General features: G+C 34.7%; 3 protein-coding genes across 3 annotated transcripts; 1 reads left to right on the top strand and 2 right to left on the bottom strand.

Moving 5' to 3' along the window:
* The first annotated feature begins 10,289 nt into the window (after positions 1-10,289).
* On the top strand, positions 10,290-13,652 carry KVR01_009996 (uncharacterized protein). The gene is made up of 4 exons (XM_044787696.1): positions 10,290-10,817; positions 10,946-11,156; positions 11,225-11,871; positions 11,955-13,652. Exons 1-4 carry the CDS (start codon positions 10,426-10,428, stop codon positions 12,151-12,153), a joined length of 1,449 nt encoding a protein of 482 aa, XP_044641244.1. The 5' UTR covers positions 10,290-10,425; the 3' UTR covers positions 12,154-13,652.
* On the bottom strand, positions 12,799-14,500 carry KVR01_009692 (uncharacterized protein; the record flags this gene model as incomplete). The annotated part of the gene is made up of 3 exons (XM_044784611.1): positions 12,799-13,363; positions 13,406-14,216; positions 14,305-14,500. 3 exons carry the CDS (start codon positions 14,498-14,500, stop codon positions 12,799-12,801), a joined length of 1,572 nt encoding a protein of 523 aa, XP_044640940.1.
* A 686-nt stretch (positions 14,501-15,186) lies between these two features.
* On the bottom strand, positions 15,187-19,140 carry KVR01_009898 (uncharacterized protein; the record flags this gene model as incomplete). The annotated part of the gene is made up of 3 exons (XM_044786268.1): positions 17,223-19,140; positions 16,556-17,169; positions 15,187-16,491 (listed from the first exon to the last, which is right to left on the bottom strand). The coding sequence occupies exons 2-3, from the start codon at positions 16,676-16,678 to the stop codon at positions 15,187-15,189; spliced, it is 1,428 nt and encodes a 475-aa protein (XP_044641146.1). The 5' UTR covers positions 16,679-17,169; positions 17,223-19,140.
* Between the last annotated feature and the right edge of the window lie 341 nt (positions 19,141-19,481).

Below are 19,481 nucleotides of genomic sequence, written 5' to 3'. Positions count from 1 at the left end.
ATATATTTATATATTTTATATATATTATATATTATATATTTTATATATTTTATATATTTTATATATTTTATATATTTATATATTTTATATATTATATTTTATATATTTTATATATTTATATTTTATATATTTTATATATTTATATATTATATATTTTATATATTTTATATTTTATATATTTATATATTTATATATTTTATATATTTATATTTTATATATTTTATATATTTTATATATTTTATATATTATATATTTTATATATTTTATATATTTTATATATTATATATTTTAAATATTTAAATTTTATTTTAAAATATAATTATGTTTAATTATATTTATAAATATTTTATTTTTAAAATTATAAAGTTTAAATTTAAATAAATATTATTAAATATTTAATAAATATATTTAATTAAATTAATAAATAAATAAATTTATTTATTTTAAAAAATATATTATAAAGTTTAATTTTAAAAACTAATATATATATTTATTAAATAATATATAATAATTAATAATTATTTTATATTCTCTTAAATTAAGTTTATATATATTTTAATTAATTAATAGTTAAATAGTAGAAACTATTTAATATAAAGGGTAAAGGTTTATTAATATTAACTTATAGTATATTATTTTATTTTTATTTATATATATATATATATTATTTATTTAATATTATTTATATAAAACTTTATTTTTAAAATTTAATATAAACTTTATAATAAGTATATTATTATATATTATATAATTATTTATAAATAAAGGTTAAAATAATTTTATAATATAGTTTAATATATTTATAGTAATATATATAAAGGATAAGGAGGTTAGAAGGTAATATATTTTATACTTTAATATTTTTAAAAGTTAAAAAGGTAGATTTTATTAAAAATAAAAATATTAAATAATAATATATAATATAACTTAATATATATTAATCTTATATATTTAATATTATAATATAATATTTTAATATTTATAAAAGGATAGTTTAAATTTAATATTTAAAAAGGAAAGGAGGGTTAGTAGATATTTAATATATTAATTAGTATAGCTTTATTTAATAAATATAAAATATAATATTAATATTATTTAAATTATTTAATAATTATAATATATTTATTAATAAAGTATATTAATTTTATTTAAAATTAAATAGTAAATAGTTACTTTATTATAGTATTTATTTAACTTAATAATAAAGGAAAATAGTTTATAAAGTTAAGAATATTAATTAATATTAAAGAATATTATTAAAAATTAATATATTTAAAATTAGTTTAATATTATTTAAAGGAAGGCTTTAATCTAATATTATATAATAAAGAATATAAGCTTAAAATATAATATATTAAAGGTTTAAATAAATAAAATTAATTAATTTATATTATAATATAATTAATTTTAAATAGATTATTAATAATAATAATATTTATAAAAAGAGTTATAATATATATAAAATAATATAAAAATACTTTAAATTAAACTATTAAGGTTAAAAAAGTAATATATATTAAAAAAAAGCCTAATTATTAACTATTAAAATAGTAAAGATAAATATAATATTAACTTTATTATAAAAATAACTATACTATATAAAAAAGTTATAGGAAAGTTTAATATAAACTATTTAGAATATTAATATAAAATAGAAAACTAAATAATATTTAAAATAAGTTAAATAAAGTAACTATTAAAAAGTAAGAATAAAAAGGTAAATATTAAAGTAATAACTATATTATAATTAACTAACTATTTATTATTATTATTATTAAATTATCTTTTAACTTCCTTTTTAATTATAGCTTAATAATATATATTAAAGTAATATAAATATTACTTTTATTTATTATAATTATTAAATTATAGTATATTAACTATAATTTTTTTATATTAAAGTTTATTTTAAAATTTAAATTAATATAAAACCTTTACTTTTAGTTTTAATCTATTTTAATTATTATACCTTTATTTATAATAGTATTTTTATTATTTAATAAGTTATATATATTATTTTAAAGCCCTACTAATATAATTATTAAATAAAAGTATTTATTATATTAATATTTTATTATATTTTAAGGTTTAAATAGTATATAAAGGTATATTTTAAAAGAATATAATTAAAATAAAAATAGTATAATTTAAATTAGTTTATTATTAAGTACTATTTATATAATAATAAAATATAATAATAATTAAATAACTTTAAAGTAATTTTATTATAATAAATAACTTTAAAATAGTAATATTTATAATAAAATATTTACTAAAATTAATAACTTATAGTAGTATTTATATATATAATATTAAGCTAATATATTTATATAATTTAAATTTATATATATAGTTTTAAATAATAAAAGTAACTTTTATAAAAGTAGAATAATTTATATTATAAAATATTAACTAATTTATTTATATATAGTTATATTAATTTAATTATAACTATTTATAAATAAAAGTTATTATAAACTTAATAATTTATATATATAAAATTAATTATAACTTATTTTTTACTATTATTATAATAACTATAATAATATTATTATTAATAATATATTTAAATAAAAGTAATAATAGTTTATTAATAAAAATATAAATAATAATACTTTCTATAAATAAAAATAAAAGGTTTAAATTTAATAAAGTAGCTTATTATAACTTTATATTTTAATATTTAATTAAATAGTTTTATATTAATTTATTATAATAATATACTTTAATTAGCTTTTAAATAAGATTAAAATAAAAGTAAATAAGAATATTAATTAATTTATATATTATTAAAGTATAAATATTAAGTATAAGGTATTATATATTCTTATTTTAATTAAGTAAAAATATAAAATCTAATATAGATTTTAACTTAAATTAACTTTAAGAATATAGAATTTTAAAGTTAAACTAATTAAAACTTAAAGTTAATAATTACTAAATAATCTTTATATATATAATAGTATAATTTAATAATTAAAATAGCCTAAAAGTATTAATTTAAATAACTTTCTTAAGTTTAAGTTATTTTAATATATAATAAAACTTTTTTTCTTTTATTTATTTAATTAAGGAATTATAATAATAATACCTTACCTAATTTATAATTATATTTATTTTTATTAACTTATTAATAGTTTTATAATATATAATTATTTAATTCTATTTATATAATTATTATATAATATATTTTACTAATAGTTTAAGTAAGTTTTTATTTTTATAAACTTTTAAAATTAAAAGTAACCCTTTTTTCTTTCTTTTTCTTTTAAATATAAACTAATATATAAATAAGGATAAAAGTTATTTATATTATTATACTTTTTATATATAAATTTATTAAGTTTTTTTAGTTTATATTTTAATATTTATATTTAGAAACTTTAATTATTTTAATATAAATTAATATTTATTAATTAAATATATATAATTTATTTAAATAAAATATAATAAATAAGAGGAATAATTAAAGTATTTTTAAAGTTATTCCTTATATATTTTACTTTATATATTATAATTAATTATTTTAATAACCTTTAAAGCTATTTAAATTTAATACTTTATATTTTATTATAATATTAAAGAGTTATATAAACTATATTTATAATAGTATTAATTTTTAATCTTTAAAATATACTTATTACTTTTATATATAACTTTTAATACTTAATTAAATATAAATTTAAATACTATAAATAATATTATAGTTAATAAAACTTTAAGGTTATTAAAGCAATTTATATTATTTATTTTATATATTTATTAGAATAATATTTAATAATATTATTAGCCTTTAAGTTTATATTATATAAATATATAGGGAGGTAATATAAAGTATATTATTATTATACTCTTTTATTAAAGAGTAGTAGAAGTATTAGTTAATAAAAGGTTATTACTATTAGTAAACTTATTAATAATATTAAAAGTAATTTAAATATTAAAGTTTATATTTTTATAAACTAATATAAAGTTCTAAAGTTTATAGCTTTAATTATTATAGTTTAATACTTTAAGGTTTAAATTATAATTATATCTTATTAAGTTATAAGCTACCTATTAGAGTAATAGTTAAAGGGTAGATTTTATTATTTAAGGATTAATTAATTTTAAAGTACTTTATATTAATATAATTAGTCTATTATTATTAATTTTAAAATAGATTTAATTATATTTTATTAAAATTATAAGAGCTTATTTACTTTCTTTATATATTTTTTTAAGTATTTATAGTTTTTATTTAATTTTACTTTAAATTTTAATATTTAATTATATTTTATTAAGTTTATAAAAGGGAAAAGGTAGCTTTCTTTATAGTTTTAATTTAATAAAGTTAAATAAGTATATAAGTTAATAGTAGTTATTTATTAAAATATTAAATTAATAAAATTTATTTCTAAATAAAGTTTATAATAATAGTTTTAAGGTAAAGGTTAAAATAAGTAGAGTTTATTATTATTTAACTTAATTTTATATTAATTAATATTAATAATATTATATATAATTAAATTATTAATTATAATATAAGTTTATATATTTAATTTATATATTTATTTTATTAAATAATTTTAATTAATTTATATATTTTTAATTATAGTTTTTAATTATTAATTTAATATTATTTAAATTAATCCTTAATAATAAAAGTATTATATAGTTTATTCTTATTATTATTCTTTATATATATATATATTAAATATAATATTAATTAATTTTAGTTTAGTTATTAAAGTAGATTATTAAATAGTTAAAAGATATAATTATTTTTATATTATTAGTAATAGAAGAAGTATAGTTTATTTTATAATTTTTAATTTATTATATTTAAGAAGGAAAAGTAAGGGTAATTAACTTAGTTTATTAATAGCTATATAAATATTAATAATTTAGTTATAATATAATATATTAATAATTAGTATTATAATATTTTTAATAATTATAAAATTATATTTAAAATTAATATAATTAATATATTTTTATTTATATAATATATAATATTATTTATTTATAAATTATTTATTTTACTTTATATTATTATTAGTTTTATTTATATCTTATAATTAGTTAGTAATATTTTATAAATTTTAAGTTAGATTCTATTTATTTTTTTAATCTTTTCCTATATTCTTTAAATTATTTTTAATAGTTTTTAGTATATAAGGTGTTAAGGATTATTTTTAAAATATTTAAGTATATAAGTAGTTAATATAAAGGGTATTTAAGTAAATAACTTTTTTAAAGCTTATTATATAAATATTTAAAGATATTAATTTAAAATAGTAAAATTTTAATTTTAAGTTAAGGTTTATATATATAAATTATAATATTAGTAGTCCTTTTAAGGTAAGAAGGTATTTATTATAAAGCTTATTAATTTTTATATTAAATACCTTTTAGTTATTAATAGTTATATAAGTATTAAATATAGTATTATAATATAATATAGTTAAAGTAAAAGATAATATAAAGGATTATTTAGTTAGTTAAGTTATAATTAATTTTTAAAATTAAATAATATAATAAAGGTTTAATTAATTATAATTATAATAATAATATTAAGTATTTATTTTATTTTATTTTATTTTTATAATTTATATATATAGTATTATTAAGTTAGGTTTTAAGTATATTTATATTTATATTTATATTTATATATTATTTTTATATATATATTTATAATATAATAATAGTAATAATTATTATTTTAAATTTTTAATTTAAAAGTAGTTTATTTTTTATATATATAGGTTAATATATAGTAAAATAGTTAATATTTATATAGTTATTAGAAGTTATATTATAAGTATTTATATATTTAATATTATATTTTATATTATAAGCTATTATTTAATCTTTTAGTCTTTAATAAAGATTTATATATAGCTATATTTAAGTATTTAGTTTATAATAATTTAGACTTTTATTAAATAATTTTAATAATAATAGTAATTAAAAAGTAGAAATATTTTTATTTAATTTAATTTATTAATTAATTTAAAGTAATAAGTAATATAAATACTAACCTTATAACTAATAGCTATTTTACTCTTTATAGATTTAAAAGGTAGATTAATATATTTTATAAAGGATTATATTAATTTATTTTAAGGTTAAAAGTTATTTATGTTTTTATTTAGTTTAATTAGTTAATTTTATTAAATAGTATTTAGTTTAAGTATTTTAAATTTATTTAAGTTAAACTTTATTTTATTATTTATTTAAATAGATTTTAATTTTTTTATTTTATATTTTTTATATTAGTTTTAATTTTAAAATTAATTATATAATTTAAGTTATTATTTTATTATAAATATATTTTTTTTTTTTTAATAATATTAAATTTTATTAATTATTTATTTTTAAATATTTTTTAAATAGGTTATTAATTATTTTTAATTACTATTATAAATATATTATTAGCTACTTTTATTATTTTTAAATAATTAGTTATTAATTATAATTATTAATAATTTTATTATTTTAATAATAATAGTTATAGTTTTAAATAATAATAACTTTATTATTTAAATAGTTATTTAATTTAGCTATATATTACCTTAAAATATTATTATTATAATTTATATTTTTATTTATTTTATTATAGTATTATTTTTATTTATTATAATTTTAAAATAAAATTATAGCTATTTTTTAAATATTATATTTAAATATATTTTTAAATAATAGTATTTAAGTTAAAGTTTATTTATATTATCTTTAATATAAATATAAAGTTTATAATTATTATTAAAATATATAAATTATTTTAAATAATAAGGTAAGTTTATTTTTATTAGGTATATAGTTTAATAGTTATATAAATAATTATATTAATATTATATATAAGTTTTTAATAAAATAAGTTATATTATTATTATTTTTATAATTTAATTAAATAGTTATATATAAATAACTTTAATAAGTTTTTATAAATTATTTTAAATATTATTATAAAAATATAATTAATAAACTTTATTAACTTATTATTAACTTAATAAATTTAATATTTAATATATATTTTAAAAAGTTTATATTTTTATTAATTTTTATTTAAAGTTACTTTAAATATATTAAGTTATAATATAACTTTTAATTATAATTAAATAAATTCTTTTATTTCTAATATTACTAATATTATTCATAGGAGCTTTTAATAACTTTTTAAGACTAATAATAGTATTATAGTGGTTTTTAGGCTTATATAAAGCTAAAAAGATATTATTTAAGCTTAATTTAAGGTTTATTAATATATTATAAGAGTTAAATAATAGTTTTATTATACTTTATAAAGTTATTATTACTTTTATATTAATTATTAATTTATTTATTATTAATATAAATATATTATTTATTTTAGTTATATTTTTTTAATATTTTTATAGTTTTATAATAAATTAAAAGATAATATTTTTATTTTAAGTTTATATTATTAATAATTAGTTTTATTTTAAATTAATTTTATTTATATTAAATATAATTATTATTATTATTTAAAATAAAGTAAAAGTATTAGTTATAATAAACTATTAATTATAAATATTATATAACTTTTAAATAGTTTTTATAAGTTTTATTAAATATAAAAGAGGGCTTTAAATAGGTTAATATTATTATATATTTTTAGTTTATAGAGCTATATTTTTATATAATATTATTATTAGAGTATTTAAGTAACTTAAAATATAGGTAATAGGCTTTTAAAGTTATAAATATAATAGTATTTTATAAAAGAGAAAGAGTTATTTTATATTTATATATTTAAAGGAATTTAATATATTAATTAGTAGCTTTTAATTAGTTAATAAATTAATATTATATAAATAGTAATTAAAGTATAATATTAGATATTAATATTTTTAATAAGTATATTATAAATATAGGTTAAGTTTTAAAAGTATTATTATTAAAATTACTTATTATTAATATAAAGATTTTAGAAAGTTATTTTTATAAATTAAAATAAGATTTAATTTTAAAAATATTTTAGAAGGTTATTAGTTTTAATATAAAAACCTTTATTCTATAATACTTTTATTATATTATTTATTTTTCTAATAGTTAATATTAATAGCTTTATATATTAAGGATAATAGTTTTATTTATTTTAATATATTTAAAATTTATAAAAGTATTAGCTTTATTTTATTAAGTAATTTATTATAAAAGAAGGCTTTATTTTATTATTATATTTATTTTTATTTTATTTTTATTTTAACTTATTTTAAAATATATATAAAAGATAGTAATATTTAAATTAAATATAAAGAGGCTATATTTTTATATTTTTAACTTTTATAATTTTATAATAAATTAAAATAATAGTAACTAATAATAAACTTAATATTTTATTAAAAACTAATATAAAATATATTTTTATTTTTAATATAAAATTATTTACTTTAATTATAATAATAATAATAAATTATTATATTAATATTTAATAATTTTAAGATTTAAATATTTTTATTTAATAAAGTTAGTTATTATAATTTAATATTATTATTTTAAATTATTATAAGTTTAATTTTATTAATAAAAACTTATTTTATAGTTTATATATTTAAATAGTAATATAAAAGCTATATAATATTTATTTAATATTTTTAAATATATAATAATATTTTTAAGTAGTTTATATATAATTAATATATTTTTTTAAGTTTATAAAATTATATTTAACTTTAAATTATTTAGTATATTAATTTAAAGTTTAATTATAAAGTTAATATTAAAAATAATAGTAATATTATTATATTTATTAAGAAATTTTAAATCTTTATAATATTTAAAATTATTTTTTTAATTTTTTATATTTTTTTTTATAATAACTAATTATAATAGGTATTATTATATATAGGTATTATATATAGTTAATTATTTAATATAAGTTTAAATAGGGTAGATAGGTAGAAAAATAGGTGGAAAATAGGGTTAAAAAGGTTAGGTTTTCTTTTAAAAGTAGCTTATTTATATATTAGGTAGAATAAACTATTAAAATAGGTAAAAGCTTTTATAAAAATAGGAAAACTTTTACTCCTAAAGCTGAAGAGCTAAACCCGCACTCGGCCCTCGCGTCTAACAGCATCAGATCTGCACTATTGCTGCCTCGGCCCGCGCACGACGATTAAAAATGTCTGCCACAAACAGCCGCCGGGAAACAGGGTTTTTCGGATTTCCAGACTTCACCTTTTGCACATTTAGATGCAACCCCGACTCGGATACTCCGTGCCAAGGTACCACACTATATGTACGCATTTCTCAGCGGCCAGGGAAAGAAAAGCTTAAAGATAAACATAGCAGCCTCGACAAAAATTTCACACCTTGACCCATCCTGCTGGCAAGGGCGAAGACATACGTCCACGTGTAGAACATTCGATCCAAGCAGGGGGGGGTGGCTTGGTGGCTTTTGCCGTTGTTTACCGTCCAATTCCGGCCGCGATTCCGCCGTCCGCGTATCCATATTCTCCTTTTCATTAGGCCGCATGCCCCCTGGCACGCCGTGGGTATTTTCCACAGCTTGGGAGGGCCCGGTGGGCTCCGTTCCCACTTCTATCCGCACGTACGGCACTGCAACGTCGATCTAGGCGCGGTTCCACAGATCCAAAGCCGCGGGCACTTGGGCAGCCCACGGAGCACTTCAACAACCCAGTTGACGTTCCGAGCCTCATCGACCGCTGTCAACATCCTGAGACATCCGCTAGCCTTCATTATTGGTTCTGATGATACCGGAAAAGTGACCCTTGGGAGAGATCATGACTGCATGGGGCTTGCAAGAGGGGTGCTTGGATCGGGCTGCCATTTGCTGGGGCGACTATCGTGACGGGGATTGCGACGGTGACTGTGTTTTGTTATCCCATACCTCAAGTGGTGGAGGAGGCCATTGTCGAACAGGATCTTGCTGTGTGATGGGGTTTTGGAGGTGTCAAATAGGCAGTCTGTACTTGTTTGAGGAAATACGATACAGCAGTGTAATATATTAGACTAGATGACGGGCCTGTGTTCACCGGAGAAGGATATCGCACTTGTTCTCACAGCGCATTCAGTAGCAATGTATAGCCACCCAAAGGGCTGCACGGCTGAGAATAAATGTGGGCACAACATGGTTCCGGTTGACGGCGATTGTCAGCACGAAGACAAGGTTGAAAATGCCAGCAAGGCAGTCTCTGCCTGCACGCTGTCAATTGGGCATTGGCTTGTGCAACATGACCATGGCTGTGCTCAAGCGACTGCTTGCGCCTTGCCACACATCCAACCAGAGAGCGCAGTTGACATCATCTTGCACATGAACGCTACAAGCCACAGTGTTCGCTGTCTCCCAATCCTTCAGCCCCAGGGCGCCATTATTCCGGCCATGTCCTTTATTTATTTGACTCCTACTAGACCAGATCTCCTTCCGAAGAATCCAAAATCACACTCGCAGCGAATATGGCTTCTCCTCTGAGCGTGGGTGACTGCATAGCAATTGTAGGAATTGTCGTCAAGGGCTTTCAGGCTTTGAGCAGCACCTCTGAGGACTCAAGAGTCTTGGCCCAAGTCCGCAGCGATCTTGACACTCTGAGTGCTGTCCTTACAGAGCTCTCCGCGGCGGACTCGCAGGAGCAAGCAAGATTCCGTTCGGTCGTGCAAGGGTGCTACGCCAATCTAAAAAATCTACGCCAATTTACGAAGAAATATTCTGACGGCTCTTCCGTGGCGGTGTCCCGTTATTTCAAGCGTCTTCGTTATAGTCTCTCTGGGAAGGATGAGCTCGACACATATCGACAAGGGCTCCAACAGTCCCTGATCTCGCTGCTTCTCCTACAATCCGAGCGCCAGCGGTATGTCTCAGATGTGGCTCCTGCGCTGTCCATCAGTATAATCGAGCGCTATAACATTCTCAAGTTCACACGCAACACTCACTCTTGATTTACGAAATTCTGCGAAATTCTGCTGACGAATGGGGCAGTGTCCTTATGTCGACAGGTTCTAGGCAGATCCAAGGGGAGATTCAACACTCATCCAACCAGTTTCAGCTTCAGCTCCTCAAGGCGACGAGCGAGGTCAAGTTTGAGATTGCAAGAGGCCTTGAGGACCCCTGGGATACGAAACCTCTGCAGTTCCAAGACGCGATTGGGAGGCGGTATCCCATCCCCCTTGAGATTTGTGCCACTTTCGAGGTGAGATTGGACCAAGCCCACTGTCCAAGAAGGCTGCGCATCACAGACTGACACATGATTCATACCAGGACTTCGTCGACTTCCTCCTTTTCAGCTTCAAGAAGAACCCAGCCGTCTTGACTCTTGTGTCGACCAAGCAGTTCTGGCTGTTCACGCCCCCGAAAAACAACAATGCGGACAGATGGTGGTATCTCATCAACGAGCACGATTGGAAAGCTGTCGCCCGTCCTGGGACACAATTTGGCATGTCCCTCTTCTTTGGCGATCAGAGCCTGAAAGGGCCTCAAAGAATCGAGGGCTCCTCTGGAACCTGCTCCGGATCAGCGTCTGACGACGATTTCGACCTGTCCAGCTTGAGTGATTCGGCTTCTGACATCTCCGACTCCACGTCCGACGATTCAACGGCAGGAGACGTCCGCGAAGGCTTCAAAGACAGTCTGGACTGTGACATAATACCGTCAATGCCACCCTCTTCGGACGAAGATACCCAAGCAGCTGGTAGCCGGGGCTCAACCAAATCGAAGCAACAGCCTCAGAAGTTGCCGAGTCTCGCATGCAGAAGTCGTCCAAGGCTACCTAGGACCGTGAGCATGCGCGCGTGTGCATCTTGTCACTATTGTGAGAGGCCGCTCGCTTTAGCACAACAAGTGATCAAGTTTTCCAAACCTACACCAACCTGGAACCCGCTGCCTGATGATCTAGAATTCCGCTGGCTGTGAGTGACCATCGACTTCCTGACCTGCCAAGGGGAGCCTTTGAAGTCATAGCCTGGCATCTGCTAACGAAAATGCACCACAGATCATCGGCCGCAAAGTTCGGACCTCTGTCCATGACCGATAATGAGAGGCGTCACATGGACTCGATGTCAGTTTCAAGTCTGATTCGTCGGCGACGAGGACGGCACAAGAACGTGGTGGTGTCAAGACTTGGAGGATCATGTGGTGACAGCATACAAGTTGGTGCTTGGAGGCGAAAAGCTGTACTCTCATGCGCATGACATTCGTCACAATTCCAAGTCGATTCTTATAGTCACGAGGACAGGCGCGATGCTTCCAGGGGGCGGGCCCCTTGCGCCTGAAAATTGACTTCTGAGAGACTTTTTGCGGGAGGCGCCGCCATGCGTCGCCTTTGGGCTACGGGGAGTGTAGCAGTCCTTTGGTGTTTCGCCCAAGCACAGCACACTCGACACACGGTTCTGAGGTCCGGCTGAAACCTTCGAGGACATGGGACACCTATCTTAGGACCTCGTCGACCCCAGATTTAACAGGTAGATCCATCAATGTTCCAAGCATACGATCACCTTCCCCAAAAGTGGACACGCACACGAGTGAGAGAAGGAGAAGATGGTATTCCTTGGATTCGCCAGCACCGCCGGCGATATCATCTGGTTCGCAGACTTTAGACAAGACAGGTCCGACTTGAGAGTCTCGCAACAACAGCAGTCACTGAACCCTCAGGCACTAGCAGGACCTAGACGAGTTCGAAAAGTCTTTGCAGCAAGCACAGTCCATCATTAATGTCGGCGGCCATGGACCAACCATGTGGCCTGCTCGTACTGTGCACTACATGGTAAAATACACCCAACATGCTAGAGGGTGGAGCAATATGTAATTTTGTATCCTGCGTGAAACACCACCGGGCCTCATCGGGCACCAACGCCCCAGTCGTCCCTCTCCAGGAGAGCGGCGGCATCTTCTAGGCCGAGCCCGCTCGTCTCGGGGTACACCCGGTACACCACCCAGTTGCCGGCCACGCAGACGGCGGCGTAGAGAACAAACGTCCACGTCGGCGACAGGGCGTCCATGAGCGGCAGGAAGGTCAGCCCGACCACAAAGTTGGCGGCCCAGCACGTCGCCGTGGCCGCCCCGCTGCCCAGCGACCGCACGCTCAGCGAGAAGAGCTCGCTCTGCATCCACGGGACGTTGCCCAGCCCGATCGCGTAGGCCGCCACGTACAGCATGATGGACGTGAGCACCACCACCGCCGCCCCGTGGCTGGCCGCCGGCGGCCCTGCGCCGTCCGAGGAGAACGCAGAGGTCGACAGCTGCATCATCGAGAACCCCCACGCCGAGAGCAGCAGGCCCGCCACCATGAAGGGGATCGAGCAGAGCAGGATCCGCCTCCGGCCGACCTTGTCGATCACCAGCAGCGCCACCACCGTGAAGAGCATGTTCGTGACGGCCACGATCATCGCGGTGAGCGTGGGGCTGTCGAACCCCAGGAGCTTGAATATCGTGGCCGAGAAGTACATGAGCGAGTTGAATCCGCACAGCTGCTGGAGACCCTGCAGCAGGCACGCGATGGCCAGCGCGCGGCGGTTCCTCCGCACCGAGAGCAGCTCGTCAAACCCGCCCAGCCAGTCGGCGCGCGCGCCGGCACCCGGGGCCCTGCGGCGGGCCCTGTGCGCCTGCTCCTCGTCGCGGACCTCGGCCTCGATGCCCTTGAGCACGACGTCCGCCTCGGCAGAGGCCCCGGCCCCACCGCCGGCGACCCGGCGCACCACGGCCCGGGCCTCGTCCGCCCGCCCCGCCCTGACGAGCCAGCGGGGCGTCTCGGGCATGCCGGCGACGAGGGCGAGCTGCAGCAGCGCGGGCGCGGCGCCGAGCCCGACCATCCAGCGCCACGCCGTCGCCGGCGACCCGAACTCGGCGAGCGCCCACCCCACGATGTACGCGACGACCTGGCCCCACGTCACGAAGAAAATGTTCATGGTGACGACGCGGCCCCTGGACGCCGCGGGCGACAGCTCCGCCAGGTACAGCGGCACCACGAAGCTGGCGGCGCCCACCGCGGCGCCCACGACGGCCCGCCCGGCCACCATGGCCGCCACGCTCGAGCTGCCGGCCTGGACGGCCGAGCCCAGCACGAAGAGGACGTCCGCCACGAGGATCACGCGCCGGCGGCCCAGGCGGTCGGCGAGCACGGACGAGAGCGGGGAGACGAGGAGGGCGAAGAGGGCGGTCGCCGAGGTGATGATGGACTTGTCGAGCGAGGTCAGCGGCCGGTTGGAGAGCGACGTGTCTATCGAGACGAGCGTCGCTGATATCACGCCTGTGTCATCTGTTGTGTGCCCTTGTTTGTTAGCAAAGCGGACGTGTGCGTGTGTGTTCCGGGGCAGAGTACGGAGTGGGACAGCAGTTGTTCGTACACCCAAACAGAAGCCCGCCTATTCCAGCGGCAAAGGTCAGCAGCCACATGAACAGGCCCGGGGACGACGCCTTGCCGACGGCGGCCGGGGCTGCCGGTCCGATAGTGACATCGTCAAGGCCGTCCTCGTAGTCGTCGCCGCCGTGGTCCCGGTTGGAGATCAGAGGCGCCTGTTGCTGGCTGTCCGGGTCTTCCATCCTCTCCCGCTGTGTGTGTGATGGTTACTATCGCTAGCAACCAAGCAGGACAGTTCCCATAGTGATACGAGGTTAGAGTTGGCTGTGATATGGTGGCCGGGTGGTGGTTGGCCGGGTTGGGTTGGATCCCGCTGTCCAACATGCCGGTTCAGGGGGGCAGGGGGGCCCACTGAACAGATGCCGAGGACCCTTGGTCCCGAGACTCCGGGCACGCGACGCCGTCTTGGCCAATCCAGGCTCACTTTACTAATTTAGTAAGTTAGCAATTTAGGTGACGGACGACCCACTTTGGACCGCCCTAACTGACGTCGTAATCATCATTGTGCTCATTTCTAGACCTGAAGGTCTTAATATGACCTTACTGTCTACTGCTGTATCGCTAGTAGCCGCCTAAGTCTATTGTTGCCTTGATTGAAACACACCCGCCAACGCTGTATCTCCAACCAAACCCATGGCTTAAACTCCAGTTCGTCGTCATCTAATAACCCACTCCAGATATTCCTTGTTCGCAATCCTGATGATATCAGGGGGTATACTGCGGTAGGGACTGTATGCTCGCCTGAAGAAATTCGCGTCGCAACGCCAATTATGAATACCAAACCCATCATAAAAGAAAAAGAAAAAACCAAAAAACCCCGCGACCCCGAGCCGAGACGGATCCAAGTCGGGGATGGTGATTACGGCCGTCACAAGACCTTCATCATCGGAATAAAGAGGGACACCACGGTAAGCACCGACGATATCGCGCCGCCCCAGCATATAGAAAGGAAGAGCGTCCGGTCCTGCAGCATCTTGATGTTCCTGTTGCGCGTCTTGACCGTGTCGTCCCAGATCTTGCGGGTGATCGTCTTGGACCGGTACGCCTTCACAAAGGCCCGTCTCCTGTACTTGTTCGCCGGCCCAAACGTCTGCATGCTCGGCTTGCGCAGCGGGTCGTCGTTGCGGCTCGTGGACAGCTTGCTTGTGACCCGGATAACAGACCCGTGCCACGCTTGCTTCGGCCTCTGCCTGTCGTTGTCCGAGCTGATGTGTGTTGTGACCTCGGCTGCAGGGTTGAGCTCGTGCGTGTCGCCGTCCGCGTCACCGTCCTCACCCAGCTGCTCCTGCTCCCAGGGCCGCAGCTGGCGGAGGCTTCTGGATTGTAGGAGGGGGCAGAGCCCTTGTATCGCTGCTATTAGGGTCGTGAAGCTCGGCCACCACAGGATTATGCTGAGCACGCGGAAGAACTGGGACAGGCTGGACAGGACCAGTACCTGGTTGGCCAGGAAGCCAGTCATTATGACGGTGAGGGCGATTATCCGGACCAATATGAGACGCGGCTTGTTGGCGTTCCGCTGGCTGTCGTGGATAAAACGTGGGAAACAGTCAGACTTCAAAAGGTCTTCTGCGGCGGTGAATGCACGCAGCAAAGCAGACGGGTGTGTGGTTAAGCTGGCAGCCTTTTTGCAGGCAGCCAGGTCGTCGTCAGATATATTCAGGCGCCTGGGTGCCTGGTCGGTGATGTATTGCTTGATGATCATGTTGATCTCGTCGCGGAACGGCTGTATGTGGTCTGGAGGCTGTTCGTCGATGGGATTAGAGTTTAGGGGTAATGCGGTGTGTGTCTGTGGGGTGTCCTGTTTGGTTGCCCTCCGAGCGGTAGCGGCTGGCATGCTCACTATGCTTGGTGACTGGCTCGTTGTCCCCGAGTCGGCTCCTGTTTCGATCTCGCCCTTTAATGACCAATTCGGGTGCTTCTTAGCATTGACAACCTCCATGATGCCTAATATCTGATTGAGTCTGTCACTCCCGTCTCGTCGATGAGTATGTGCGGCTGGTCCTTTTTGTCCTCGGTGTCGAGCTGGCTCCCACGGGGGCGATAATGATTTCTGTTGAGGCGACAGCTCACTCCATCGCTCGATGTAGTCGCAGTACCAGATGAAAAATTGCAGTAACTCTGCGTTCAGATCCCCATGGACCAGAAAGTCCATAAACTCGCCAAGCGAGCATGGCTAAGAGGATGATCAGCTTGGTCTGTGGTAGCCGAGAGCTTCAGATGTGCAGGATGGAACTCACCGATGCCACCGTGTTCTTGACCACATGTTCGAACGACAACTCTGATGGAAGCTTCGCCCGCCGCGACGACTTCCCGTCTTCAATGTTGTGTATGTCTCTTGAGATTTCCGATTCTGGCAGCATGGTCGTTCGGTAGTGGCTATAGCATCAACTGACAGACATTGGCCAACAGACCCAGATGCATGAGGTCAAAACTGACAGCTCACTGCTCAGTGTGCATGACGCGGGGTGCAAGACGTAGGAGGGGGCGGATTTCGAGACTTGCATCAGAAGCAGGGCAGGACGAACATAAAGCTGGGGAAACACTGAGCACACCCTCACTAGCAGAATACCACGTCGGGTCCAAAGCTCGGTGATCTCAGCGGAGAGAGCCAGGTGGGCAGCCGTGCAGCAGGAGCGCAAGTCCCTGGTCCTAGGCAGCCAGAGAGTCACCTGGACGCGGTGAATGTACCGTGGAAACTTTGCGCTACAAAAGCGGGTGTGCCATGGGAGAGTAGGTACTCAGGTCATGGATAGACTCAGTTCTGTGACCAGCAGCGTGTCGGTCTGGGATAAACTTAGGTGTCAGCCAAGCTGTCACCACGCGGCTCAAACCAGGGACAGGTTGGGATTTCCTATATGATGTGGATTAATCACAAGAAATTCGCTGGCATCACTCGACACGCACACGCACACGCACACGAGTCCCGGCTCTATAGCAGGGCAGCATATTGGCGGAGATCTATTGCGGATCTATCTTTCTTGCAGAGAGGCGCCCCGTGGCCCGGCTGTTCGGTGTGTGATCACCATGACAGTGATGCGACCTGGGCCAGCCGCCCGATGCGAGTGGCGGATGTACACAGCATCCTCTGGATTGGCCTCGGACCAGGAAACATGATTGTCCATGCGGCTGAAAAAGGACGAATCCGGAAGCGTGGTACCACCCATGCCTCCGTGACACTTGTTATAGGTGTCTTGGTTTCTAAGGGCGCCCCCCACCGCGTTTCAGCATGCGTGAAAAGTTAATCGGACAGCGACTGGACTGCCAATCGTATCCTCTCATGAAAACGCGCCTCTGAGGGGGCCAGCGGACGAAAGGTATCGTTCATGCGGTTCGACGGACCGTGCAGCTGACAGCACTCTGACAGGAAGCAGAGTCCTGATCGGATTGAACGGCTCGAGGGCGATAGCTGGATGATGCTCGCGCGCATTCAGCCCTGCCAGCCAGCGCCTTCCAAGGCTGTGCATCTGAGCGTGGCCTCTGGGTACGGTGTTGTCAGATATATGTGTCGGAGCTGTTTTCTGAGGACCGAGCGGTGCCGGTTGACCGCCGTCTTGTTGCCCCCGCGTCCTTGGGGAGCTCGAGCGATGGGTCGGTCTGCCCGTTGAACCCCAGGGGTCATAATGTACTTGAAACGATGTCAGCGACCCGCTGGTCACCAGCCATCCCGGCTCAATCCGAGCTGCCTGGGCTGCCTGGTCGTATTTCAGACGATAGACTTTGTCCACCATCACGGTCTGTCGGTGCCAGACTCCCAGACTCCCAGACTCCCAGCAGCCCAGCGGCCCCGAGTCTGTGCGCTAGCCTGTCCGGTTGGTTGAGCCGATCTTTGGATCACCGAATCGCATATGAGAAAGACCCCTGCCTCTCCCACAACACTCGATTATAATGGTACGGTCACGTCTCACATCAACCCCTGTCGCACTCGATGAGCCGGGGTGGCCGGCCATACAGTATACACCTTCTCTCATCGTGCACGTTTTGCCAAAGCCGGCGGTGACGATAGCACGAGATACAAGGTTCCAGGCCCGTGGTTCTGCGGACACCGGCAACACTGATTTGTCCGACCGCAGGGCAATGGTCCCAGGCTCACGGTGAGGATTGCTTGGGCAGCTCCGAGACTGTTACACGGCCCTTGCCAATATGCTTCAGGCGTTTCCAGCCCTCCCAGATTTTCTTGTTTCTGAGGGAGATCTGGTGGATCGCCGTTTGCCTCGTGGGCATGAGCTGCGGCTACTCCCTCCTGCCCACAGGTGCGGGGCATGCAGTGAGGCGGGCAGCTTGGTATTCCCGGGCACCAGTGCCAACTGATGCTACATGGTCAAACGCGATGTACGCAACACCTCGGACCGTTTGTCAAGTTGTTCAATGGCGGCAGTTGGCCAGGCTGTCCGAATCTGCCTCGGGCATGGCACTGCCACTCGGTGCTACTGTGACATAACAAAGTTCCGGCACAGTAGAAGATGACGCGATCTCGAGCGATAGACTGCGGTTTGCTCAATAGACTTTTCACGTGTCGTGGTGTCGTGGTGTCGTGGTGTGGTGCTCCTCGCCGTTGTGACAGAAGGCCACGTGCTGCTGTTGCTGCTGATGCTGCTGCTGCTGCCGGGGCCGGGGCCGTCCTAATCCGGCGTTCCGAACCAGGTGGCAGCAAGACAGAGGGCTGTGAAGGCATTCGTGGCTTGCCAAGTTCGTCTCAGGCGTGATGGAGATGTCATTCCACCCACGGGTTGCACTGGTGACCGTCGGACGGTGAGCTGATATTTCCTGTCTCATTCTATAAGACGTTGCCGTATAGGAGGTCGTCCCACAGGAGACATTCTGCACGAGGCTGCCCTGTCCAGTGGTGGCCGGGGTGGCTGGAGCTGTTGTGCGAATCAAAACATGCTGCAATGCGGGAAACCGGGGGCGCGGCAGCGTGCATATGCAGAAGCGCCAAAATGCCAGCTGATTTAATTGTGGCAACCGGGCTGCCGGCTGCCAGCTGCCAGGGGGCACGACGAGGGCTTGTGGTGCTCCGTACGCGTGTGATGCCGTGTTGCAAGATGCCGCGAGCATCTCATGGCCCTGCCGACGATCAGACCCCCGCAGCCCGTTGGTATTTAGCCGGTCACAGCTGGCGCAGTCAAGCTTGAACAAGACTGGAGCTGCGTCATCCAGCTAATA

The sequence above is a fragment of the Diaporthe batatas genome (assembly GCF_019321695.1).
Source record: "Diaporthe batatas strain CRI 302-4 chromosome Unknown Contig00012, whole genome shotgun sequence".
In the NCBI taxonomy this organism is placed as follows: Eukaryota; Fungi; Ascomycota; class Sordariomycetes; order Diaporthales; family Diaporthaceae; genus Diaporthe; species Diaporthe batatas.
This window is presented reverse-complemented; position numbering and strand designations above follow the sequence as displayed.

Excerpts from the sequence above, each read along its gene's own strand:
- KVR01_009996 (XM_044787696.1), top strand. The coding sequence starts at position 10,426 with ATGGCTTCTCCTCTGAGCGTGGGTGACTGCATAGCAATTGTAGGAATT. Across the intron at positions 10,818-10,945 it reads CTACAATCCGAGCGCCAGCG|TGTCCTTATGTCGACAGGTT; the intron begins GTATGTCTCAGA and ends CGAATGGGGCAG. Across the intron at positions 11,872-11,954 it reads GATCTAGAATTCCGCTGGCT|ATCATCGGCCGCAAAGTTCG; the intron begins GTGAGTGACCAT and ends AATGCACCACAG.